We start from the raw sequence: 27,390 nt of genomic DNA, 5'->3' as shown, positions 1-27,390 counted from the left end.
TTCAAAAAATTCCAAATGTCTAAATTGGCGCCATTTAAAGGAAAGTTTTTTTTTTTTACTCAGTTTGCCCAGCGATGTAGCTTTAATCTTCAGACGGGCAATTAAAAATAAAAACAAAATTAAATAGGGCTTTCTAAATTTAAAAGTGTTTCTTGGAAGAAAGATATTGATAAGATTAATGCGAAAGAACGATAAGGTGGGAACCATTATTTAATGGTTTCAGCTTTTAATAATTCACTGAGAAAAATTTCTTTAATTGGACCACCTTTACCCCCTTCAACCCGTTTACATTTTGTAAATTCGTCCAATTTACGTGTGTGTTTCGGCGTGCAAAATAAAATCATCAGCAGTCAATTAATCAAGTTGGAATGTCAATACGTACATCATACGGTTCATGACAAGTGTCAAGAAAAAAAACGGAGAATAAATCCAAAATTCCGATTGTGAAAAAAAACTAAACACTTATTTTAGGACAAGAAGGTTAGTTTAAAGTTATAACTTCTTTAGCCATGGACACAGAAAATCCTGGAGCAGCAACCGTTGAGGAGTTAACCACCAAGGAGGCAACAGCCGCAAACAACTGGTGCCTGATTGAAAGCGATCCGGGTGTCTTCACCGAGATGATTAGTGGTTTTGGCTGCACGGGTGCCGAGGTGGAGGAAATCTGGTCCATTAAAGCGGACGCCTTCCGTCACCTGGAGCCCATCCATGGCCTAATCTTTCTGTTCAAATGGTTGGATGACAAGCCCGCTGGTCGCGTGGTCACGGATAGAAGTGATATCTTCTTTGCTCGCCAGGTGATACCGAATGCCTGTGCCACGCAGGCTCTACTCTGCCTGCTGCTCAATCTACAGCATGAAGACATCGATTTGGGTCAAACTTTGACCGATTTAAGAAACTTATGCCAGGATCTAGATCCGGAATGCCGTGGACACCGTTTGGCCAACGAGGAGAAGATCCGTAAAGTACACAATTCATTTGCTCGACCCGAACTCTTCGTGGTTGAAGAGAGCACGGATTTCATAGAAGATGATTGTTACCACTTTGTGGGCTTTATGCCAATAAAAGGCAAACTTTTCGAATTGGACGGAATGCATGAGGGTCCCATCGAACTGGCCGATATCGACCAGCAACAGAACTGGCTGGATGTGGTCAGACCGATTATTGAGGCACGCATGGAACGCTACAGCGTCGGTGAGATCCACTTCAATCTAATGGCCCTGGTCTCGGATCGTCAGCGATGCTACGAGCGGAAGATCCAAATGCTGGTCAACCTACCATCGCAACTAAGCCACGCGGATCGTCAGGCGGAGATCGCCAACCTAAGATCCCATGTGAGGCACGAGAAGGAGAAGAAGCGTCGCTATCGCAAGGAGAACATTCGTCGCCGCCACAATTATCTGCCCTTCATTGTTGAGCTACTAAAGCAGCTGGGCGAGACTGGCCAATTGATGGCCATTTGTGACAAGGCCAAGGATCGGTCTTATCTATGTAAGCCGAGCAAAGATACAAGGGACCAGCAACCTCAATAAGCTTAATATAGATCATGCATGATATCAAACCAAATGACTCCACTGTTCTGAACTGCACACCAACGATCAATCGGAACCGAACCATACATTCCACTTTGATGGAACTAGGAACGGGATTTAATAGATTCCAAGATATATATTTAAATAAATGAAATATAATATATATAAATATCGTCTAGTGCATTATTTATCAATCAATGATTGATTCACAACGGTTCTCGTTTTATCAAACAAATAGATTCAGCAAGATTAAGTGAGAAGATTGCGTCGTTATCTACTTGAGTTCGTGAACAGTTTGTCGCATTGGGGGATTTCGTAGGGATTAGGGGGAGTCATAATTATGCAGCGACATTAAATGTATGCAAAATGGGAGCAATAAACTGTCTCTGTTTTAAGAACAAATTCCCAAATAGCACGAACAGATTTATTGCAACCTTGAGTATCCATTCAAGTGCTGTCACAGCGAATTATGACAGTTTCCATTTGGGATTGCAACAACAGTACGGCGCAAGTGCCCCTCATTCTTGAGGCTCTGCCCCACATCTTGTCGTCGGTTTTCAATTTGCATTTGCTGCAGCCACGACGGTTCCTCATCTGCAAACCGTCTGTAGCTCTGATAAATGATTTCTTTTTAATGCTTCGATGGGCCCAATCCAAACGGAGGACGTCCAAAACCTACAGCTACCATTTGCAACAGTCGGATGAGTATGACGTTTGGGACGGGAAAAACTGGTGGATATTCTGGACGGTGGACGTTGCGCTTATTTGTTTATGTTGCACAGAGTAAACAACTAATTTTCATTTGCCGCAGGAGTCGCTCAACCACGACAAGATGACGACGACAACCATGATGATGGGCGAGGACTAGAGGGGCGATGCGGAGGATGCAGAAGCTGTAAACCATTTTAGAGCGTTTCGACGATGGAAAGTTCAACAAAAAAAAAAAAAGAATTACATTTTACTTTAAACAATGTATGAGTTGATAGAAACAAGGTAAGTTCCACCATATTTAGATTGAACCCATAACTAAATGTTAATGGATTTTTGCGGAGTTTCCTTTTCGCCGGATGCAGAACGGATGTCATTGAAATATACTTGCGGTTACGGCTATGAAATGGTATCGGTTTGCTTCACTCAGGACTTCACTGCATGACAAGCTTCTGGTCAAAAGGATAATGCCCGGCACGGCCAGAAAAGCAAGGACATGGGAAAATTGAAGTGCCAGTGGGTGTGAGAAGTGGCTGTCATAAAAGGCAAAACACATTCGCACACACAGACAGCAGGAGTACAAAAAAAAAGAAAGAAAAAAAAAACAATAAAAAGAAAAAATGTAGTACAAAAAACCGCAAAATAACCAAAAGACATTTCAACATCCGCCCGCTCAATTTTCCATCTCTTTGCCCGCTCGGCTGGATTTCCTTTTGTTACACTTGCTCCTCCACACTGTTTTCATTTCCTTCCTTGCTCGTGGACATATGTAAATATGAGTGCAGCAGAGCAATCATAACAAAAATGCTGCACACTCAAATTATCCCTAAATAATTTAGATCTGTGCGGGCGAACAAGGTGGGGCAACTTTACCATTTGAAGCCTGTGGTGTGTGCGGTGTGTGTGCGAAGCTGATTTCGGGTTTGCTTATCTTTCATTTCATATTTTTGGCCAAAAAGGAAGCGGAGGAGGCGAAGGTTGAGGAGGAGGAGAACGAGGGGGTGGAAGAGGGCCCAACATGAAAGCGGAAGCGGAAGTGCTTACCTTTACACACATGCCCATGGGAGTTTATAGAGGCTGAAATCCAGCACTCGCAAAAAACTGCACAGCATATGTAATCCACATGCAATTTAAATTTAACAAAAAAATAATGTTTTCGATTGTGACTTGTGCTAAATTGAAATTAACATTCTACAAGATATTACCAATAAATAATCGTATTATAAAACTGTTTTAACAATATGTAGCTAAGTTAATGATTTTTCCGAGTGAATCGAAGGGAAAGTCCTTTGCGGAAGAAGTGAAGGCGTGGCCGAGGTGGGGAATCCCCTTCGTTTGCCTACTCAGCTTTGAAATATGTCCACAGGTGCTCACCCACACACACAGCATTCGACTTTTATGCCAAACAAAACAAAAACATTAAATTGGCATTAGCGAGGGTGGTCACAAAAGTTTGTATGCCAAATTATGCAACTGCAGGCGTTTAATTGCTGTTGCATTTGCCTAGTTTCCCGAATCTTAAACTATACTTTATAATCTAGAAAATTTTAAGAATATGCTTGATAAAAAAAACCAATTTATATGTATAGGTATAATTTTTCGGTTTTTTTTTTATTAGCTAACCAAAGAACACAATGCTATGAAAACTAGACACCGATTTTCAGAATTTGGCACATTTTTTCGATCGCCCCTCGCTTGGCAGCGTCTAGTTCAAAAGGCTAATTGAAATTTGCCATTAATAATGCAAAAAGGTCTCGGTGAGAAAGTTTTGGGGCCACCCACCCACATGTTGGCACACACACACACACACACACATATTTGTGTCCTGTGTGTGCGTACCATTTTAAATATTTCAAATATTTGTAACATTTACGCGGTGACTGCCAAGTAACGAAACGCTCCGCTGGAATGGTATGGTATGTGATGGGATGATGTGGTGTGTGGCGTGGGTTCGAGACCACCGCTGACTCGGCCTTGCCATTTACCGCACGCCAAAAACATCAACATCAACATCAGCGGCGGTGAACAGTCGGACAAGCCAGGTGGAGTGGCCAGGAGCGTCGTGGAATGAGCCAGGATGCTTATTTTCTGGTCCGTCAGCCGCCGGTGATGTCGACGTCACCATCACCACTACCACCATCACCATCACCACCATCTCCAGCACATGTAAAACTGTAACTCCATCTCCTTCAGCGGAGGGTTTTTTGTTTCTTGTTTCTTATTTTCAATCTTTCCCCCCCCCCCCCCATTTTGGATATGTTGTGTGTGCTGCTGTGATTTCGCGAACTGGCGACTGTGACTGTCCAAAAAAAAAAAAAAAAAAGGAAAATAAATGAACAAGGGTGATGAGCACAGGGGTTGGTGAAACAAAATAAAAAAACAGCACATGTTCAAGATGGAATGCTCGAAAATATGTTCGAGGGGTCGAAATCCTGAAATTCAGTGACAAACCAAAAGTTCCGAAGGTGGGGGAGCAAAACCTTAAGGCAATTAAAGTTCTCAAACACTTTAAAACGCTTAAAATCAATAGGTAAATAATATTATAACTTAAAAAATTACAGTTCTGTTTTAAATTGACACACATTAGCATTACTAACATTATATTTTTCTTAGATTTTGTTAGATGCTCGTTATATCTGAAACAATCTACTGATACAATCTGTTTGGGTTAGTTATAATTAGCTCTGAACGGCGATCGTGTTGGATATTCAAAAAATGGTAAAAGAAAATCGCATCTGCTGTCTTTGTTTTATTATTTATTTCTTGCTTACTTTCAATTTTTTTTCTCGTTTTCGTTGATTATTTCACGAAACAACAACGGCAAACAGAGACCAAAACGAATGCCCAGATCCTTGGAACCCAGGGCATGGATGGTTTATATATGTATGTATACTTATGACTGGCAAAGGAAACAACACACAGGAATAAAAATTGTGTAAAACGAAAATAAAGAATGGCTGGGGAAAATCTCTTGAGGCTACTGAAAAACTTCGTTCCATTCAGCCATCCTGCTTGCCCGATCCCCTCCAGATTCTGGTGCTCCGTTTCACCTTGGGCAATCGTACGTACACATTTCTTATGCTGTGCTTCTTGGCTTTGCGCCTCGGAGTCCCGGTGTCCCGGCGTCTCGGTCCCCAGTTGCCCATCGTCCTTTGTCCATTGTCCTTTGTGCCGTCCCATGTCCTTGTGCTGCATCTCTGTTGCTCCAACTGGGCGCTGGCGTGCTACCAGTCTTTGTCCCTTTCCCACTTACGCCATTTCGCTCGGCGGCTTTTCCGACGGCGGCAGTGGTTTAAACACATGAAACAATTATAAAGTTGCCAAGAAATGTAAACCCAAAGAGAAAACAATTTAATTGAATTTAACCAGGGGGTTGTCATATCCTAATGGATTTAAAACAACAACAACAACAGCAGCAGCAGACCGAAGCGGTAACCGCAACTACAACAACCACTACATCAAATACAAATAAAAGCAGCAAGCAAAATGAAAATATAGAAAAAAAAACGTCAGTAGAGAACAGTGGAGAAAAAGGGAACTTCTGGGGATGGTGACCCAACGAGGAGGAGACCCCAATCGAATCGATAGCGGGCAAAATAATTAATATTTTAGTACTTGCGAGTAGTCACAGTGGCTGGTTTTAAAACTTACTTAAAGCTTAAGACGCAATTTAATTCATTCATTTGTATTAAAATTATTTGTTTGGCGAACGAATGAATAAATAATAAATAAAATAAATTAATTAATAAAAGTATAATTACATGCTTAATAAACCACGTTAGTTATAGAATTTAATAATCGAAGTTCTAAGACAATCAACCTAATGAAATATCTTCTAATGGATTCATCCTAAAATATGATACAGATACTACAATATTTCAACATCTGCAGTTTTATTTATAAACAAATACTATTATTAATTCCCTTTAACTCTGCCGCCATAGATCATTTTGGCTTTGAATGCGTAAATCCCTCGAATTTCGGATTTGTAATAGCCATAGGTTTTTCCTTTTGGCCAAACTGGCGACATTGCAGTTGGCTCTTTGCTCCCTGTGACTGACACCACCCACATCGGCGGCCCCGCCCCCTCGCCAGCCCACTGAATAACATGCCGCCACTTTGATTCGGCATTGAAATTGAAATCCGCTTATTTGATGCTGGATTAAAAAAAAAAAAATCTGAAATAAATAATAAAATGAAAAAAAAGAAAATCGCTGCAAAGCAAGCAAAACAATATTTTCCTAATTTTCGCGCGCGCACGCGACCAAGGAAAAGACAAAACGAGGAAAAATTCCCCGAGCGTCAGGGCAAAAGAAAACTGTCAGCGGCAGCAACAGGAGAAAATGCCCCGCGGAGTGGGGCGGAAAAGCGAGTGGGTGGCAGTGGTGGGTGGTGGGCGGTCTGCTCGAATGGAAATGAAAATGGAAATGGGACATTTTCTGGCTGCAGTCAGCACAGCGCGACTGTGTTTGGCTTTTGTTTGCCGTTGATTTCCGCTGCTTCCGATTGCTTTGTTGTACTTCCTTTTGGCCCTCCTTTCATTCCTTTTATTATTGCCATTGCCCCAACACGAAGAGGCAAAAGGTGATTTGATAAGACATCTCAAAAGAAAAAAAAAACCGGGAAACAAAATGCGAAAAAAAGAAGGGGACAAGGTGAAGTGGTTGGTTGGATTGAGCCACTTAGATTGAGGAATTGTTTTACATTTCACAGAGCCTGAAAATGTCACTTTACCATTTTCTCGCAACAAAAATTTGAAATATTCATCAGGAAAAAAATCATATTTAAAATAAGCTTCAACTATTCAAACTCTTTAAAACGACGAGCGACCGACCGACCGAGCATTAACGAATAATTACATTAATTAAATATTAGAACAAACACATTTATAAAATCTTCGCCCACCATCCACAATCGATTGCTGGGTTTGGGAGAATTGGGAAATTATTTTTATGCGGGCGCATTCATTTTGCAATCATTTTGTCATACATTATTATTGTTTGCACAACAGAATTGTAAAATTGATTTATTTATTTATTCACTTGTAGTCTATTTGCTTTTATTTTATTTCATATATTATTTCGACTAAATTAATGCTCAACCAGCCAGAGGAAAATCAAATACTCCACGCGCCCATTTCAAAAACTAAAATCGAAATCAAAACCAAGTCGAGGAATGGTCAAGAATTATTGGCCCACGGCAATGGAAATTGGAAATGCGTGTCCAAAAAATCAAAAAATAAATAAATAAAAAAATAGGCAATAGATAGCCCTATCTGGCCGGGTTTCAGTTTTATTTGGAATTTTTATTTTCGCTTAAATCAAAATTGCCACCGAACGATAAAAGTACTAAATCAACGCGAAAATGGTTTAGAACGTAGATACATATACCCTTAGTTTTTATATTTAACAATTAAACTAATACAAATTACAGATTAATTACAGATTTTCACCAAAAAAACCAAATATTCATTTCATAGTTTACGAAAAATGGAAAGAATAAATCTATAAACACTAAGAATAAAACCAAACTACACCTTGTATAAACTTGTAAATAATTCAATTTTAAACACATATTAAAGCTTAAATTAAATTTCAATGAAATCGAACAATCTTCGCGGAAGGCACACAATTTGCATAGAAAATAATGAAAAATCAAGCAAAGTACTTTAATCAAATGCATACATTTTTAAATGAAATACGCTGGAGGTTTAATGCGGTGGCATCCTTTTGGCCCGAGTAATGCAAATAAATATAAATAAATTCGCAGCAGACATATAACATGGCTATGGGAAATTTGAAACATATTTTCGGTTAACCAATAATATAAACTAAGCCACCAACTTGTACATAAATTAAAATGAACAAATTGAACAATGCGACTAGTGAACAAATATGTTTTCAACTTTATTTTCGTTCTCATTAATTATTCGAGTTGCCTAATACGGCGTGTAAGTATTTGGCAATAAACCTGGCTAATAATAATGCATAAATGAAACGTCATGGCCGGGGACTCAAAAATGCAGAAAATAACAAAAAAAAATAAACGCATTTTGTATCTATGAATATATATGGACACTTATTGGAATTTTTGGGAGAGACCAACAAAAGGAATGCCCAAAAAGATTCGCTTTTAATCGCATCAGAGGACATTTTCATACATACCCCCCCCCCCCTACACATCACTCCCATTTCACAGCATCGCTCAGTTGGATTTAACAAACAATTGGCATGTTTTTGACTTTTTGCTGCTCGGCGACATGTTTGTTGTTAATTTGTTGCTATTGCACGGCTGTCGGCTCTGTTTTTATTATTTGAATCCAGTGCTTTAGGGATTTAAAACATACACACACACACACACAAATATGCGTGTGCATATCGGCATGCACACAAAAAAGCATTTATTTATGCAAATTTTATTTTATTTGTTTTCAATATTTTGGTAACTTTGTCGCTGATATTTCCGCCATGCAAAATCAACAGCAGCCGACAACAAATCCAGCCAACTGACCGGCTGTCAGGCAGCCAACCCACCTGGCCATGTGCAAATGCGTTTCACTGAATCATGTATGGGTGCAGTGCGTTTCGCGACTGTAGTTCTCGATATAGTAGGTACGAGCAAGTACTTAAATCTGGATTTTTCCCAAAATACTTGACCAAATATGTATTGCCATACCTCGTTCAAATCGTATTCAAATTCCCCATCGATTGGCAATTAAATTTAATTTTTTTTGTATTTTTCAATTTATTTTGCAAAATTTTATTTATTTCAATGTCGCGTTGTTGCGAAAACCAATTTTTTTCCGTAAGTTACTCTAATTTTTTGCCATAACTTAAAAAATAATTGTCTGAATGTGGAATGTCATACTTCGTTGAGCTCGTAATTAAATTTCCAATCAAACTGTGTTCATAAATAGAAATAAAATTTTTTGGCCATTTTTTGCAAATTTTTATGATGTTACCCCTTACAAAAAATGCGAAAATTGACTCAAAAATTAATTTCTCTAAATCCTTCAAAAAGTGATAGGGGTCGTTAGCTCTGGTAATTAGCTGCTCAAAACAGTTATTTTTACATCTATATGACCATTTTGAGCCAAGTTATGACGAAAATTCCGTTTGTAGATATCAACTTTTTGGCTAAATCCGTTTTTCCTAATTTCGGTCATCAAATAATCATTTTTTGCCATAACTTAAAAAATAATTGTCTGAACGTGGAATGTCATACCTCGTTGAGCTTGTAATTAAATTTCCAATCAAACTGTGTTCATAGATGGAAATAAAATTTTTTGGCCATTTTTTGCAAATTTTTATGATGTTACCCCTTACAAAAAATGCGAAAATTGACTCAAAAATTAATTTCTCTAAATCCTTCAAAAAGTGATAGGGATCGTTAGCTCTGGTAATTAGCTGCTCAAAACAGTTATTTTTACATCTATATGACCATTTTGAGCCAAGTTATGACGAAAATTCCGTTTGTAGATATCAACTTTTTGGCTAAATCCGTTTTTCCTAATTTCGGTCATCAAATAATCATTTTTTGCCATAACTTAAAAAATAATTGTCTGAATGTGGAATGACATACCTCGTTGAGCTCGTAATTAAATTTCCAATCAAACTGTGTTCATAAATAGAAATAAAATTTTTTGGCCATTTTTTGCAAATTTTTATGATGTTACCCCTTACAAAAAATGCGAAAATTGACTCAAAAATTAATTTCTCTAAATCCTTCAAAAAGTGATAGGGATCGTTAGCTCTGGTAATTAGCTGCTCAAAACAGTTATTTTTACATCTATATGACCATTTTGAGCCAAGTTATGACGAAAATTCCGTTTGTAGACATCAACTTTTTGGCTAAATTCGTTTTTCCTAATTTCGGTCATCAAATAATCAGTTTTTTTGCCATAACTTAAAAAATAATTGTCTGAATGTGGAATGACATACCTCGTTGAGCTCGTAATTAAATTTCCAATCAAACTTCATAAATGGAAATAATGTGACATTTTTACCCAAATCAACAAATCAAATTTTTGTGTATAGAAGTTTTTCCTATTTGTCTTTTATCAAGCTCCTAATTAGGTTCCCCCATTAAATGGCATAACACTTACGGTACGCACTGTATTGTGTTGGATAAAAATAAATATGCACACACATTCAGACGCATATGTATGGATCAGTGTGCATTTGTGTGTGTGCTTCTGGCGACGCATTATTTTGTATTTTAATAATTCAAATATCAATTTGTTGTTACATTAAATATTTAATTTGAACTAAAATGTGTTAAATTCTTTGGGGTATTACGAGCGCACAACTGAACAAGTCCATTGTGTGTGAGTGGGTGTGTGCGAGCGAGAGGGCTGCCATGTGGAAAAGAGACGCACATATGGCATGCAATTTTTGGTCTGCTTAATTACAGCTTAAAATCTTTGATTAAAAAACCAACCAAACAAATAGACACCGGCGGCAAAGCTGAAATAAATACTGAAACCAAAACCGAAATGCTAATTGCCATCCGGTGAAGTCTCCCATGCATCTAAAATGCAGGAAAATCTTTTGAATTTTCCGGTGAAAAGCCGTGTCGAAAGATTATCTTAGCCATGGCCGGCTTTCCAATCAAAGTAAAGACAAGCCCAAATGGCTATTGGCTATAATAATGTCTATAATAATTTTTTATAAATCAATTGATAAGTGGGTTGTTGGTGGTTGAGGGTTTCGTTATCCTTTCGCAGGACTCGCGTACCTCTGCGATTCCCAAAGTCTGCCTCTTTGCCTAATTGCCCACTTGACGGCAGCTGCTCTGGGTCAGTTTAGTCCATTCCACTTGGATTCCGCGACGAGACGGAGGAGGAACGGACTGCTTGGCCAGCAGTCATTGAGCGTATGGCATGTTTGTCAATGCCGGATGAACTCCCAATACGCAGGGTCCCCGACGTGCGGCAAGTTCAGGTGCATGCCACATCCAACGAGCCCAGCCCCGACCAGTCAGTCCAGTCTAGTCCAACCCAATCCCGTACGGTATGCCGTATCGTGCGTCCTTCAATCCGCTCCCACTCCAACGGTGGAGTAGGCTCTTGACCACGTTGCCTGGACGACCCAAAACGCATGCAATCAAGTGTAAAATCATAGCATTTTTAATTGATTCCACCAACGCAACGCAAGGCAACGCAGTCGTATCCTGGCCAGGACAAATTCAGGTTCAGTCCTTGTCTCGTGTTCATATTGTTTTTTCTCGCTTTTTGTTGTTTTTTTTTTTGTTATCCTGCCCACTTGGACCGGCGGACCCTTCTAATGCGCCGCTTTCGGAACTGCGGGTGTTTTGTTTTCAAATGCCCTATTAAGAGGGGTATGCAAACTTGGCTAAGTATGTATGCCAACGAATGGTAATCATTCATATGAATATATGAACAAATGTTACATTATTTTTTACGCACAAGTACCAAACTGTATGCACCTAAAACTCCAAATCCAGCTCATTTTATTGGAAAGAGCATTTCCAGTTTCGTAGAAAATCTAACACTTGCCTTCTGCCATTTTTTTGTTGTTGCTTTCTTTGTTTGGTTAATTGGCAGTTTGTGCCTCTGTCTGACTATGAGCCATCGGAAGCGCAGAAGTCTCTGGCAGGACCACCTTACCCTTGCCCAATTCCTGTCCCCAATCCAAATCCGTTGTTCACATAGCCCATTGCCACCTGGAAGCTGGGAACCCTCAATCGAGTGAGCTGGCTGCTTGACGTGTCCTCGACTTTGGCATTGCCATGGGTTAGCCCCCAGGATGCGGCAGGACTCTCGTCCTGTCATCCGCCATGCCCTTTCGATTGAATTGTCCTGGCTGCGCCAGCTACGCCCCCTCCCCCTCCCCCACCCAACCCGAGGCACCTGATCCTCCACCACCACCTTCTCCCTCATCGCCTTTTGTTGGTCTCATTTTTCCTGGATTTGATTTACATCTTTCATGTCCGCACACCCACCCGAGCCCACTGAGCCCTTTGGGCGGGCCAATTGGTACATGTCCTTGTTGTGCAAGATATTGCCTGCCTATGCCGGGTATCTTCGGTATCCTTCGATATCGGGGCAAACATGAGAGCCACTGTACCGTGAAAAATGGGGAAGCAGCTTATCATCGACTTTGAATCGAGAACTGAGCTCGTTAAACGGCTAAAGTCGTCGATGTAAAGTAAGCAACGTTTTCATAATCGTACATTCTGCAATTGTATTCACAATAAACAAGCTACGTTTGCGCTATAAAACATTTAAAACATTCTTTCGAAACATACTTAAAACTATAAAGATAAAATTTTCATAAATTGTTTCTCGTTTGCAGCTTACTAAATACTATAGATAATCATAATGTAAATACATATTTGCATCTCAATAAATGTTTTAACATACTATTGCGTATTTATGACAAATAAATAACAATATTAAATATTATGTAAGAGCCACTTACCTTGCGTTTTCAAATTACTTAAGATTTCTTATGGCGTTAATAATTTCTTCGGCCATTTATGTATGTGTGTAAATATTATTAGACACTTTTTCTTACATTGCAACATCACTTAAAAAACAAAAAAAAAGTTACCGATTTAATAACACTTTAAAGGACCGAAATCCTGGCGAGAAATTTCATCCGATTATCACAAGATGCTGAACTTCCACGCCACCACGCTGTATGTACATACATATATACATTCTTACATTCATACATATGTGCATGCATTTTCACTCCCCCCGCGGAGCATCATTTGCATATTTGCATTTAATTGGCAATTTTAACATATTTTCCATGTGTTTGCGTGAAACACAGCACTACGATCACTTAATAACTTATATTAACATATTGCGAACACTTAAACAACGCGAAATAACAATGTTTTATTACATTTTGTATTTTTGCATACATTTTCACCACCACGCGGAACGCCATTTGCATTTTTGCATTTAACTGGCTAGCCTAACATATATTTTATATGTTTGCGTAAAACACAACACCGCGATCACTTAATAACTCGTATTATCATATTGCGAAACACTTTAACAACGCGAAACAACTTAATATTATTAAAATTGATATTCCAGTGCAACTGCAACGCGTCGTAACAAAAATTGAACTGAAGAAGAAGAAGAGCGAGAGAGATCTTTCAATGCAATAGAAAAAGAGCGCATTAAAAGCTCTTCAAAATAACGGTTGCTGAACTTTTAAGGCTGAGCTTTTGAAGCTGTCTCTGCGCTTTCGCGCTCGCTCTCTCATATTTGATCTTGCTCAGCAAAAAAAATGAAAAAATACATAAGAAAGGATTTTAATAAATTAAATTATTACTTTATTATTAATTACACACCAAGTGCAAGGTAATTAAGGAAAATAAATAAATAAATGAAGTAATTTTTTAAATAAATTAGTAACAAGTTCAAATAATTCCTAATAAAAGAATTGCTATTGATAATTATTAATCAAAATTATAAATTGACGCACTCTGCAGTCAGTTTGATGAACATTTTTGCGCGATTTCAGCCAAGATCGTAATACGATGGTTAAATCCTGAGATGGCATCATGTTGGATTACCTATTAATATGCTTTTTTTATGGGCATATAAGTTAATAATCTTCAAGCGTCGCCATTCATGCAAGCCTCGCGTAATATCTGTCCTCAATTTGGCCGAAAATCCACTCAGCATTCAAAGGGCATAAGGCATTATACATATGTATGTACATACATATGTTATGTATACACATACATACATATATACAGATATGTGCGGCCAGCACGAACGGCGTGCGAAATCTGCTTGGGCCACGCCCACTCAAAAGCCCATTAAAAAATGAAAGAACAAAGCGAAAGAAATGTGAGAAGAAAGCGGGGAGGAGAGGGAGAGGCGGCGGAGAAAGCAGAACAGTGCCATAACAAACGGGGCAAAAGATGCCAACAAGGCAATTGTGAAATGTAAATGGCCAACGTAATAGATGTCCAACGTCTCCAGATACACTGCGAAAAATCGGAACTCGAATGTAAATATTACGAAAAATATGTGAGGTAAATTAAATTGAAAAAAGAACAGGTTTTTAAGGAAAACGACATATTTTGTTTATAATATTTGGGATATTAATGGTGTCTCTGAAAATATTAAATTATTAAAATGAACTAGCTTTTTATCATTTACTATTTATAATTTAGAAGAAATATTTTTGTGAGAGAATTATTAGATTAATGTTTTTCAGTGTACAATAGCGACTTCGTCTCCAACAAGGACACTGGCAATAATTCGTAAATTTGCTCAAATAAATTCCATGCTGAGCGGGACAGGCGGAGCGATTGGGAAGCAAGTCGGAGTCAGATGGAGATTGGCGATGGCGATGGCGATGGCGATGTGGATGCGGATGGAGATGGAAATGGAGAGCCTAAAATATGTTGTCCGGGCTGAGTCAGGGAAAATGTATGCAAAGCCCCCGTGGAACGAATTCCACCTACCCGATGACTCCGATTCCGATGCCGAGTCGGATTCGAATGATATGCAAAACATTCGCCGGGCGACTAAAGTACGAAATTCATGGCACGGCAACCATGGATCCGCATTGACATCCGCATCGACATCCGCGCCCAGATCGCCTGCCACGCCGCCACGCAGATAAGCGACAATTGTAGCCAATCGAAGGCGGTATAAATAAATAAATATACTCGTATAAACAATCGATGGCACTCCGCCTTTTTCGTAGACCAAAGTGGTCCATTCTCGACGGCGGGCGGGCAATTAATTTGCCATTTGTTTGTCTGTCTTGAAAGGCGACAAATCCCCCATACGCTGATAAGAATGAATGAACCATCGCTGGCGGTATAAAGCCGCAGCTCCAGATACATTTGCAGATATACAGATACACATACAGATACAGATACAGATGCATTCGCTACAGCTTCGGCTACAGATACGTTTGCGGATGCAGCACAGATGTAAATGTATCTATGCGTGCTGCGAATGGCAATGCGAATGCGGATGTGGATGCGGATATTGCCATTAACGGACGCAGCTTTGCTGGGCTTTGTGGGGTTAAGGGTTAAGGGCACTGCGAAAAGGACTCACTTGATCATCTGCCCAGCGTTAAGCCGATAATGTTCCATACAGGATTAAGGCTGCCATTTTCGGTTGCCCACAGTTCGCAGATCTTGGTTGGGTATTCATCTCTGCCAGCATTTCTTCAATTGAATTTAACACTTTGCTGTTTCCTAGGGTACATAAATATATATATCCTTAAGAAAGCATATCGCACTCAACCGATACGAAAACCGATTTTGGGCTATGCCTCACAATAAACGGAAATCCTGCGCTGATCCCTGCCTAATTTGCAGTGATCCCACTGCAGCCAAATGTCTGATTACCGCACACCATCACCACCCCACCCGGCAGGAAACTTTTGGCAAACTCCGAAATCGTGGCCAGCGGCTGGAAGTGGGCGCGTCTGAGACAGTTTTCATTGCCAGAGAGGAAGTAATTAAAACACAACTCAAAGGACATTTTAATTTAATCCCTTTGAGCTTGTCTCGCTGGCTGTCTCGTCGCCATCACAAACATGCGATGCCGCCGCAGCGGACGATGTAGTCAACATCGAGGCCAAGTCTCAAGTCCCGGCCAAGAACCTAACAGCTAGCCGGGCTTCGTAGGACGCGTCACTGCCATGGCCTTTATTATTCCGACCAAGTCAAGTCGAGCCAAAAAATCGTGGCGCTAGTTGTGCACTCTGGCGTCCGGAAGAAAGCGCCATTGCAGCATCGATGTCATTGCGGGCAAATACACTGAAAGAAATGCTCGCTCTTTCGTGATGTAAAAAGCAATATAATTTCATTTGTTAACTCAACATTTGCTTAAAGTAAGAATTATCTACTTGCTGTACTTACTAAATATTATTTTAATTTTTTTTCGATTTCTTTTTCAGTGCCATTAGCGAATAAATCATAACGCTTTGACCAAACTCCCCACTTTCCCCGCACTTTCTCCGCCTAAGCCTCTCCCATTTCCCCGCCAACTGGGATGTCATTTCCCATTTGCCAAGACTTTCCTCCTCCATTTTGGTTGCCTTTTATTTATGCCGACAGTTTATTAATGCCATTCGGAGGCGGCGTTGGTCCGGAGGGGGGCGTGGCCAGCGATTGCAACGTGCAGTTGTGGGCGGACCGCCTTGTAATTGTATTTGCTTATATGTATGTATATGTATATGTGCATGTGCATGTGTGAGTGGCTCCAGGGGCGCACTTTTGATTTGAGGCGCCCACACATTGGCCTGCTTAATGGCCGAGATTTAATAAGTTCATAATAAACAAAATAATAATCTTAAAACATAAAATCGCAGTGCAGTGTGACCAACATTACATTTGAGTGATATTTTCAATTTATCTCCAAGTTATCGCCCGCATTGCTGCAACTTCGATAACTATCCAACGATATTTTCGATATTTTCTGTTTACACCTCTTATCGTCAAACATCCCTGGCCCAGCTGCATCCATCCTCCTCATCCGCATCCGCATCCGCATTCGCATCCTTCTGCTTCGCCTCGCCAGCCGCCTGGTGACCAGCGATGCTGCCGTCTCCAGTTCCGAGTCTCCGGTTCGGTTTTGGAGCATAGTTTGGGCCCCGGTTCGCTTTGCTGCCGCTTGTTATGCTAATTAGTTTTCGACGTTGACGTTTGCCAGCAACGCCGCCGTCGTCGACACCAACGATGTCTTTAATTGGTTCTCATGTTGCAAGTCCACGATGCTGCTTTTGCTGTTGCTTTTTCAGTTGCTGCTGCAGATGTGGCTGCCGTTGCTGCCGTTGCAGTTGCAGTTGCAGGCAGTCAGCAGCTGCTGCCAGGTCGGCTTTCTTCTCACTTTTTTTGCACCACCTCTCCATTCTTTGGCACTTTGGCACTGGCAATTAGACTCCTTTTTTGGGTGGCACGATTGCCTGTGGAACCTGTGAAAAAGGGTGTCACATGGACCAAGCCAGCGTCGCTTCATCGCATGCATTTGCAGTCTACGAGTCCAAACGAATCGAAGTGTCAGCAGCCTTATAAAGTTGGATATATTTTTGTTAAATTTTCTGGCAATAGCATAAATACATTACGTGCCATAATTCATCATCGAATTTTCGCAATGCCTTGTTGAATCATTTTCGCAACGGAACTTTCCAAATGAACACGCATTGATAATGCGATTCAAATTGGGTTCAATTTAAAGCCCCATAATCCCGCAGTACACGTTTCACATTTCTGCTATCCCATTTTGGCCATTAAACCCTTTGCTGGCCCACAGCTCGGTAGCATTTATCCCTCAACTCCTGATTTCTGCACACACACACACACACACACACACACACACACACTCACACTCACACATCCATCATTATCATTATCAGGCTGGCAGGGCAGCACCGTTGTTAGTCCACAATAGCGTTTTGTTGTGCTAACCAAAACTGTCAACATTCAGCTGCCAGTGCTGATGGAGCAGTTGGGCTAGTCCAAACGTTATGATAATCACCCACGTGGTCGGTCAGCTCACTGGATGGGCAGCCATGGGAATGGGCAATGGGCAATGGGCTCCGATGGGCAACGATGGTATGGAATAGATGGTGGCCGATGGCAGGACATGGACTTGGGACATGAACACGGGGCAGACGACAGGTAATAAACAATTCCATTTACCGACAGCTGTCAGCAAATAATGAAAAATTGAATAAAGTAAGAAAATTACTGCAAGCCGAGGCATTCAATGCACTGCTAAGTTTTGAATTCTGCAGCAGTATCTTTATATCACTCAGCTATTATATTTTTTATTGATTATTCAGAATTTAAATCTAAAATCAGTTAGCTCTACAACAATTGCTGGGTAATTTAAGCAAGAGGTTAAAATATTGCGCATACGACACGTTGCACAGTTTCTTTATGTCTTCTTTTTGCTTTTTAAGACACAAAAAAAAAACAAAATAACACTGAGCATGGCAAGCAGATCGAATTTTTCTCGTTAGCTCAAGAGAAAAAGTGTACAAAATATTGTAAAATATTGCGCATACGCCACGTTGCACATCGTTAAGGGTGTTGCATTGCATGGCGTCGCATCCGATGAACAAATGCAGATGGCTTGGGCGCCAAATGGACGCCACAGCCGCCAGCCGCCCACAAACTGTCCAAATATGTTTGGTTTTTCAGCTGCCCAAGCTGCGGGGATGCCCGCCCAGCAATCCCGATCCCGTTCCCGATCCCAATACCCCAATGCCCAATCCCAGCGCGACGATGCAACGATGAGCGAAAAATTGACATGCATGTAATTAGTGACAAGGGGCCAGTGGACGATGGACGATGGACGATGGACGATGGACAGTGGACCGCTGTTAGCACTTGATGAGCTTTATCCGCACACGCTCCCATATGCAGTCGTATATATATCAATTATGCCGTTTATGACCAAATGTCGAGAGTTGCTCCTCGTCGTTGGAATCAGGGAGAAATTAATTTTCGATGCCGTCACAGGAATGCATCGCGAATGCCACATCATCTGGCCAAAAATTGATGTCACTGTGCTGCACATATGCTCTTGAAATACAAGTTATATAATATAATATAATATAATATATATTAATAATAATAATTAAGTCAGATGTATGAGGAACTTACAGTTTGACACTTTACTTCAGTAAAAGCCAATTAAATCAACATCGCATCATCATTTGGAGTCATTTTGGAGTTGGCAAAAGTTGGAAAACATTTTCTGAAAACCATGGCTTATGCAGGAAGTCTCGGTGGCAATGAGTAGGTCAACAAATGGAGTCGGAACAGTTAGAGGAACAGCACCAGGATCTCGACCAGGAACTGGTGGAGATTGGAGGATGGAGGATGCAGGATGGGTAGCCTGTCTCGTCAGCGTCACTTGTCACATTCACGTTGACTCTTTTGACACGTCGACAAATTGTCAACAACGTTGCCACCGAAGAAACCAAAGGACCAACAAAAACTAAGAAAAATGATCCAAAAATGCCGGCCACACTGGAATGCCTCCACCATTGGTGACTGCATGTGAATCTGAGTGGTGGCGATGGTGATGATGGTGGTGTTGGTGGTGTTGGTGGTGTTGGTGGTTGGTGGTGGTGTTGGTTCTGGTGGCTACCGATGCTCCTGGTGGTTCGCATGGTTCTGGTTCTGGTGGTTCTGCCAGCTGGAACGGCAGACTCCACTATTAGCTGGCCGCTGGCATTTTCACGCTTTCGTTTTTATGCGGCTCAGTGGATTTCTGTCGCACTTAACGGCATCAGTGGCACTGACACTGGCCATGGTACGTTTTTGGCCACCATGTCAGCGACCACATCCTCCGGCTGCGCAACCGATGCTCCTCGACACATTTATCAACGCCTCGCACAGCAAAAGTCCAGTGGCTGAAACTCGCCGGTTTGGTTCGCCAAGCATTTTGCTGAAAAATGCAATTCAGCACGATTTGCATTTTAGGAACCTGATTCGAGTGGACCAACCGGCAAGTACTTGCAACAGGCACAAAAAAACAAAAAAAAAAAAACAAAAAACAATGGACATCTGATCAGCCATAAAAGGTCCATCATACTTTTAACTTTTAAAACTAAACAGCTTACTGCTAGGCAAAAAGTGGATTATAATTTACTTGGAATTTCTATGGCTTGTATTGAATTGAATTCACCCAATCGCAGAATGTGGATAAACCCAATGGACTGGGGCCATAACTCTTCTTCTTCTTTCAGCTTGACCAATGCAGACAGTTGGAATTACGGACATTTCCGGATGCTTCGGCAAATAATTAAGACTCCGTTTTAGAGTGGAGCCAGGCCATATTTTATACTCGGCGATTTCGTGCCGGCACATCAATCAAAGTAAATATGTGTGGGTTGGAGGGGGAGGGGTTCGTGCCTTTCAAGTGCCTTTGCCGGTTATAAATTTTCGCACACATCCTGGCGCAAGGACGAAGGACATGGACACGCAGGCACCGAATGCATTCCACTCACGGCAATGGGGAAAGTGTCAAGTTAATGCCAGCAGCGATAGCAACAGCAACAACAGCAGCAGCAGCAGCAGCAGCAGCAGCAGCAGCAGCAGAAGTAGAAGCAACTGCAAGGACATTACCCATACACCGCCCACCGCCCACGCCCCCTTTTTGCCAAACCCCCCGCTCGCCTACACCTAATGACTTCGTTGACGGCGTCATTTGCCTGGCGAAAGGTAAGTTCCTCCTTCCAAATTTCTTCCAGCCCAAAAAAGGCAGGAGAACTCAACTAGCACATACCCATTATTTAAGCCTAATCTTCATACAGACTACTCAAGCTCAAATAAATATGACTTTTAGGCTTGATAATACCTCTTAATTATCAACATTTTAGAAGTTTATTAACGCAAATAACTATGGTTAACTTTAAGGAATACAAGTGCATAGAATCGAATAGACTAACGCATAGATCTCTAGGTTTATGGGTAGAAAAGCCATGTGCTCTGTGTTTGCAGGTCCCAAACTCACTCGTGCTATCGCAAAACTCGTGAGAGCACTTGTCTGAATGATTTGGGAAATAACAAGATGCAATACTACCCCCTCTGCGTTGAGGGAGATCCCTGTCGGATTTCGCGCAGTGTAGACCAAGTTATAATGATGCCACTCGGCTGACTGCTGTTGATGTTGCTCCTGCTGCTGCTGTTGTCGTTTAGCTGCTAAGGCGAAGCATGCCAGCATTTTGGACGCTCTTTGGACGCCACTCTTTAGACAAGTCAAAAGGACTCGAGTCCTGACAATGATATGTGTATGTGTATGTGTATGTGCCCGGCACTGAACGCACTGAACTTACTGAAGTTAAGCTAGCTAGTACTATATTGCTATGCTGCATAGGTGACGGGCAAATCTGGCGGAAAAGGTAACGGCGACGGAGTGGAGCAGAGCGGAAATATTGCTGACAGTTGTGGCATATTATCATACGGCGCTGCCGAGTCGAGTCGAGTCCTTTCGCCATGTCCTGCCACATTAGCAGGTCGCGTGTGCTCGGCAATCGCCCGACATTTGTCGCCTCCCATGACAGCTGCAGTATCCCCCTTCTTCACCTCCCCCCCCCCCCCCCCCCATCCCTTAGTTGCACGCCCATTTACCACTTCAAGTCGCCAAGTCGGGCCCTTTGATCTTTTGTTGAAAACAAATTATCCTTGCTGAATTCTCTTCAGTCCTCTTTAGTTTAGTGTTGCATAAAACACAAAACGCTCTACATAAATAAAAGAAATGTTTGCTTTCAAAATGCGCTGGAAAATGCTTTAAAAATAATAATAATATATTGCTATATTAGATTTTTTATATATTGATATTTATTTATATAAACTTCTTCAGCTGGCGCCATCTGTTGTTCAAGCTTCTATGGTTGCAAACATAACTAAGCTTTCTGTTTGACAAACTTCAAAAGCTTTCAACAAAAATTCAAATAATTGGGAAAAAGTTAGTAGGAAATTTTATATTGCTATAAAAATAAGGGTATTTATTGCATAAGCTACAATAAAATCGTAGCTTGTTCATTTTATTTATTTTACATTGTAACTTAATTACATATATGACAAAAAAAAAACGTGCAATTATAGTATTTGAAAACAATGCATCTCAAGTGGACTCCTTTTTTGGCTGAATTGTCAGCAAGATGTCATCGGCGTTTTTGAACTTTAGCGATATATTTTCGACAAACTGCAGCTTCTCCAGCTCAAAATCGCTCTGAAAATCAAAGTTCGTTATCAACTTGACCAGGAAGACCTTCATGATAAAAAGACCATAGCGACGACCTAAAAAATATACAAGTATATACAATTATAAGATGCTCGTAAAATTCACAATGAAAGCACAATCTTCAGCTGACTAATGGGTATCCGATAGTCGTGTCACTTCATCCAACTCACCAATACACGATCGCAGTCCATTGGAGAAGGGCAAAAAGCTGTAGGAGTGTCGACGATCACGCTGCCTTCGTTTTTCACCCGATCCCGAATCATTGTGCCCCTTGGACAGCTGCTCCTCTTCCTGATCGAGAAACCGCTGCGGATCGAATTGCCTGGCGTTGGCGCCCCACCAACGCTCGTCGCGTTGCATATTAAACGTGTCCAGCACAACGATGCTATTTTGTGGCACAATCGTTTCGTGCTGCCTGCCCGCCAGCCGAAAATCTCGACTAACATGACGCAAATTCATCGGCACGGTGGCCAACAGGCGCAGCGATTCGCTGACAAAGGCATCGAGATAGCGCAACTGCTGCAACTGCTCCAAGCCCACTTGGCCAACATCCGGCACCAGTGCCCTAATCTCCGCCAGCAAACGTCGCTGGCAATCACCCTTGTTGGTGGCCAAGCAGAGCAGGGCCAGCATTATGCTATTGGATACCGTCTCAAAGGACTGGAAATTGCAGTAAAATATAAAATATATCGTATTCAAATATGAAATTTTGAGACCCACCACCAGTACCATCGACTGTGCCTCGTCCATGATCTCTTCGAGCGTCATCTCTCCATTGGCGGCCAACTGAAAGATCTGTTCGATAAAGATGCGCCTCTGCCAGCCGTTAGATGCATCCTCTCCAGACTTTTCACCGCCAACGGCGTCCCTTAGCCGCCAATTGCGATGCTTTGTTCTCACAATGCCGCCAACGAAATCCTCCAGCAATTTGGCGCACTTTTTGGACTCCTCGTAAAGTTCCGGCGCCAATAGGCGATGCAAAAGGCGAATCTGTAGCCATGGCTTCACCACGCGAACGGCGGAGATTTCCAATAGTCTGGTTGGGAATTGGAATGGAATGTAAGTTGAAATTGGTTGGAGAGTCAGTCATCTGCACTCACCGCTTGTAACTGTGGGCAATGTGCGCGTCATCCAATTGGGTGAAATTGGTTGGAGTGCCCATAATGGTCACTGCAAGAAAGTAAAGCGATTCCATGGCAGAAAAAAAAATATATAAACTACTTATTCATATCAAATATTAACTCTCTCTCTGCACAGCAAATTCAATCAAACACTCATAAAATAATGGATATATATATATATATATATATATGTATATATATGGGTATATAGCCACATTCATATTGGATATTGGCGGGATTCCGGCTACGTGAGGCGCATGGAAACGGAGGGAACGTGTCCGTCCCTCGCAGGTAAGTAAATGCAATTAGTAATTTGTTTATAAAATTCCATTTGAATGTTGATTGCAATTAATTAATCGATTGCTGGCATTTCAATAAATTTAAGCAAGTTAATTAACTAGTTTTAGATTTTAAATGTTTATTATTAACTAGTTGAGTTGTGCTACTTACAACAGGATACCTCGAGTACAGCTCGACTAAGCAAATCCTCGGCAGCCGTAAACTTAACCGCCTGTCCATGAAGATTCGTCTGCGTTTGGAACTGTTCCACCATCTGATTGCCCACCGAATTGAAGACATCGAAGAAACTGGCCACGATATTGTGACTGAAGGCGGGATTCAGTTGCTTGCGGCGCAATTTCCATTTTTGCCCTCAAAAATTTGCAGGTAAATAAAGCTAATTGCATAATTTGGATAATCAGCTATTTAGGTATTTACCTCTGGCATGGAGCAGACCGCGTCGAACAAAGAAGCCATCCTGCAGAAAGGTCTTGTCCAGGCATTCGGGCGCATTGAGAACGCACTCCATGCCGGCGGGATCATCGATATAGAGCAGGACTCGGGTGCCAACGAGAACGGCCAGCGGTCGCTGGAAGTGCACCCGATATTGGGATACCTTCTCCAGTATGCCTGCAATGAATGCATCCGGATAAGAACTTATTCCTCTAATGGCCTTCGACTCTACACTCAACTGTTCGGATGCAGATTGATGCAGAGTAGTAACCATAGCACCGGCTGCTGGATCACTCCGCGCCATCCGTTCAGCTGCCAGATGAGTCGCCAGCACTTTCGCTGCTGCCAGGCGAGGAGCACCGCCAGAAGGGCGCCGCATGCCCAAAGGGCAATGTTCAGGTGCATCACTAGTGTCGCTACCAACAATGGCCGAGCGATTCCACGACGCGTTTTTTTTTCGATCTAATGTGGTGCTTTGTAGGCAGCACATACACTTGCAATCAACGTGGTTTTTAGTGGCTCAGTTTGATGATTTGATGGCTTGGTGGTGGCTCCAATGGAGGTGGCGAACCGTTTGGTTGGGCCAACAGTTGACAACTGCCGAAATGTGGGTACACACAGTTTATTGGCAACATCGTTGACTGAAATGGCTTTCTTAATTGCCCGGCGGACAGTGGGCGGCATTTTGGGTCATCAGCGATTTTAGTTTAGGTTCTACAAGTCAAATATAATGAAATATAATCAGATATAATCAAATATAATCAAATATCATGAAATATAATCATATATGAGCAAATATATTCAAATGTAATCAAATATTATCAAATGTAATCAAATATATTCCAATATTTAGGCAATGAGAGCGGATTCAGACACTCAAGGTGCCCAAAAGTATGCAGTACCATAGCTTTGCATACTTTTAGACATCTTAATACATAATTAACCTATAATTATATCTATGTCTTTACAATAAACCATCGTACAATTAGATATTTAAACATATATACATGTACATATATCTATAGATATACATCTATAGATGAATCTAATTGGTACACTCGACTCTATGCTTGTTTTTCTAAAATCTAAAAAAAATGCAAATCTAGCTGACCGACATATGTACGTATGTAATAATCGCCTAAAGATATTACATCTAAATTGGCAAGGTCAAAGTTCAAGCCGCAGACAACTGCACTTTTCTCAATCGTTTCAGTCGCAGATTAGATATTGCTCATTGATCGATGGAAAAAGCCAGCAAATACCGATTGTTAGCATTCAATAATCCGCATAAACCAGCGGCACAATTAAGTGCATATTTATAAATATATATTCACATATATGTTTATATATACGAGTTTATATATATCTGAGTAAAATCCGATAATCTAATCTAGGCCTCTGTTAACTGTTAACAGTTCGTTGATCTGTTAATGGATCCAGTGCTTAACCCTAGAAAAGCCAGGTGCGACTTATTGTAATGTTATTGATTAATTCATAACAAAATCATTTAAAACACATTTAATTTATATGCAACATTTTATTATAATTTTTAACTTAAATACTGATTTTCTATGTATTTTTGAGGTTATACCCTTACATTAATTATGCTTTCTATATTTCTATATATTTATTGTTTTTGTTAATCATTATCGTAGTGGAAAATATGTAGAATAAAAATAACTATTTTTGATAAGGGTTAATTTAGAGCAGTACAGATTAGCTGCCAATCCAGTTTCATTTAGCTAACCCATTCAGTCCGATCGAATCGCTCGAGAAGAACACAACCAGCAACATGGCACTGTGGCCACTGCTACTGATCACCCTGACCATTTGGATCCTGGTGCGGAAATGGACACTGCTCCGATTGGGCAGCAGTCTGCCGGGTCCGTGGGCATTTCCACTACTTGGCAATGCTCAGATGGTTGGAAAACTGAGGCCGGAATGTGGGTGATCGATGCACTTGCTCCGCAAAATAGCGATCAGCAATCGCGTCTTTCATAAGATATCTTTCTCGTTTTCACAGAGCTGCGCGATCGCTTCGGTGCCACCTATCGCCTCCGGCTGGGACCACAGCTCTGGGTGTTCCTCCATTCGGCGGAGGAGACGCGCCAGGCGCTTCATGATCCAACGCTGCGCAAGGCGGACACCTTTATGCAGCTGGAGCCGCTCATCGGCAACGGTCTGCTGATTAGCCATGGTGCCCATTGGACGCGACAGCGTCGCCTCCTAACGCCCGCCTTTCAGCCTCAATTGCTGCGCAGCTTTGCTCCGGCGATTGGTGGGCATGTGGAGCGTTTGGTCGGGCGACTGGGGGCCACCAGGGGAGCGTTCCTGGAGGTCACCGAACCGCTGTTCGCCTGCCTCCTGGACGCGATTGTGGGTGAGATTAATTTGGAGTTAACGTAGTAGTAGTTAACCAAGTGGTAAGCAACTACACTGTTTTCCCACCCATTCCAGACACCTCAATGGGCGCCCAATTGGACACCCAGTCCGTGGATCATTCGCCCATCATCCAGGCATTCCATTTGAGCAGCAAGCTTCTCTTCAAGCGCATGATCAATCCGCTTCTCTCGTCCGACTGGATCTTTCAACGCACCCAACTCTGGCGTGATCTTGACGAGCAGCTCCAGGTGATTCACAGCCAAATGGAGTCGGTGATCGAGAAGCGGGCCAAGGAGTTGCTGGATATGGGGGAACCAGCGGGCAGAGCCCACAATCTCCTGGACACGCTCCTCTTGGCCAAATTCGAGGGTCAATCGCTGAGTCGACGGGAAATTCGCGATGAGATCAACACCTTTGTGTTTGCGGTGGGTTTTCCTGTAACAACGAACTATTCTTTTTTATATTCGATGCAATTCAGGGAGTGGATACCACCACGGCCGCCATGTCGTTTGTGCTATATGCTCTAGCGAAATTTCCCGAAACGCAAACGCGTCTGCGAAAGGAGCTGCAGGATGTGGCGTTGGATGAAACCACGGATCTGGACGCCCTCAATGGGCTGCCCTATTTGGAGGCGTTGATCAAGGAGGTGCTGCGACTGTATACCATTGTGCCCACCACTGGACGCCAGACTACGCAATCGACCGAGATTGGAGGACGGACCTACTGCGCCGGCGTAACGCTATGGATAAATATGTACGGATTGGCGCACGATAAGGAATACTATCCGGATCCGTATGCCTTCAAGCCGGAACGTTGGTTGCCGGAGGATGGCGCTGTCGCCCCACCCGCCTTCAGTTATATACCCTTCTCTGGAGGACCACATGTCTGCATCGGCAGGCGGTACTCCCTGCTCCTGATGAAGCTGCTCACCGCTCGTCTTGTTAGGGAATTCCAAATGGAACTGAGTCCGGAGCAGGCTCCGCTCAGGCTGGAGGCCCAAATGGTTCTGAAAGCCCAGCAGGGCATAAATGTGTCATTTTTAAAACAATAAAATAGGTGTTTTAAATTATCATTTCTGGTTTCAAAAAAATATATATTTATTTAGATATATTTAGATATTTAGATATATGTTATATATTCTACATCTAAATAGTTATCAAAATTCATTTTTACGGTATATAACTTATATTATGCT

The 27,390-nt window shown here is 41.7% G+C and overlaps 4 protein-coding genes and 1 long non-coding RNA gene across 6 annotated transcripts in view; 2 read left to right on the top strand and 3 right to left on the bottom strand.

Moving 5' to 3' along the window:
- Ten-a (Tenascin accessory) overlaps window positions 1-13,334 on the bottom strand; it is a 291,517-nt gene extending 278,183 nt beyond the window's left edge. Inside the window, exon 1 of the mRNA NM_001169259.3 lies at window positions 12,683-13,334. The gene's annotated coding sequence lies outside the window, so the exon portion shown is untranslated. The remainder of the gene's footprint in view (window positions 1-12,682) is intronic.
- The window catches only part of lncRNA:CR43960 (long non-coding RNA:CR43960), a 72,344-nt gene extending 59,010 nt beyond the window's left edge, over window positions 1-13,334 (bottom strand). For both annotated transcript variants that reach the window (NR_073652.2, NR_073650.2), the window contains exon 1: window positions 12,683-13,334. This is a non-coding gene — a long non-coding RNA (long non-coding RNA:CR43960). The remainder of the gene's footprint in view (window positions 1-12,682) is intronic.
- On the top strand, window positions 397-1,694 carry Uch-L5R (Uch-L5-related). Its single transcript, NM_132553.1, has one exon. It carries the CDS (start codon window positions 510-512, stop codon window positions 1,530-1,532), a length of 1,023 nt encoding a protein of 340 aa, NP_572781.1. The 5' UTR covers window positions 397-509; the 3' UTR covers window positions 1,533-1,694.
- An 8,414-nt stretch (window positions 13,335-21,748) lies between the features above and the next one.
- Window positions 21,749-24,400, bottom strand: Cyp318a1 (Cytochrome P450 318a1). Its single transcript, NM_167318.1, has 7 exons — window positions 24,053-24,400; window positions 23,799-23,990; window positions 23,532-23,732; window positions 23,061-23,130; window positions 22,681-22,996; window positions 22,131-22,620; window positions 21,749-22,016 (listed from the first exon to the last, which is right to left on the bottom strand). Exons 1-7 carry the CDS (start codon window positions 24,216-24,218, stop codon window positions 21,841-21,843), a joined length of 1,611 nt encoding a protein of 536 aa, NP_727590.1. The 5' UTR covers window positions 24,219-24,400; the 3' UTR covers window positions 21,749-21,840.
- A 1,166-nt stretch (window positions 24,401-25,566) lies between these two features.
- Window positions 25,567-27,278, top strand: Cyp311a1 (Cytochrome P450 311a1). Its single transcript, NM_132552.3, has 4 exons — window positions 25,567-25,756; window positions 25,816-26,193; window positions 26,271-26,620; window positions 26,674-27,278. The coding sequence occupies exons 1-4, from the start codon at window positions 25,606-25,608 to the stop codon at window positions 27,244-27,246; spliced, it is 1,452 nt and encodes a 483-aa protein (NP_572780.3). The 5' UTR covers window positions 25,567-25,605; the 3' UTR covers window positions 27,247-27,278.
- Window positions 27,279-27,390: the final 112 nt, after the last annotated feature.

This window comes from Drosophila melanogaster, chromosome X, assembly GCF_000001215.4.
Source record: "Drosophila melanogaster chromosome X".
NCBI classification, from domain to species: Eukaryota; Metazoa; Arthropoda; class Insecta; order Diptera; family Drosophilidae; genus Drosophila; species Drosophila melanogaster.
This window is presented reverse-complemented; position numbering and strand designations above follow the sequence as displayed.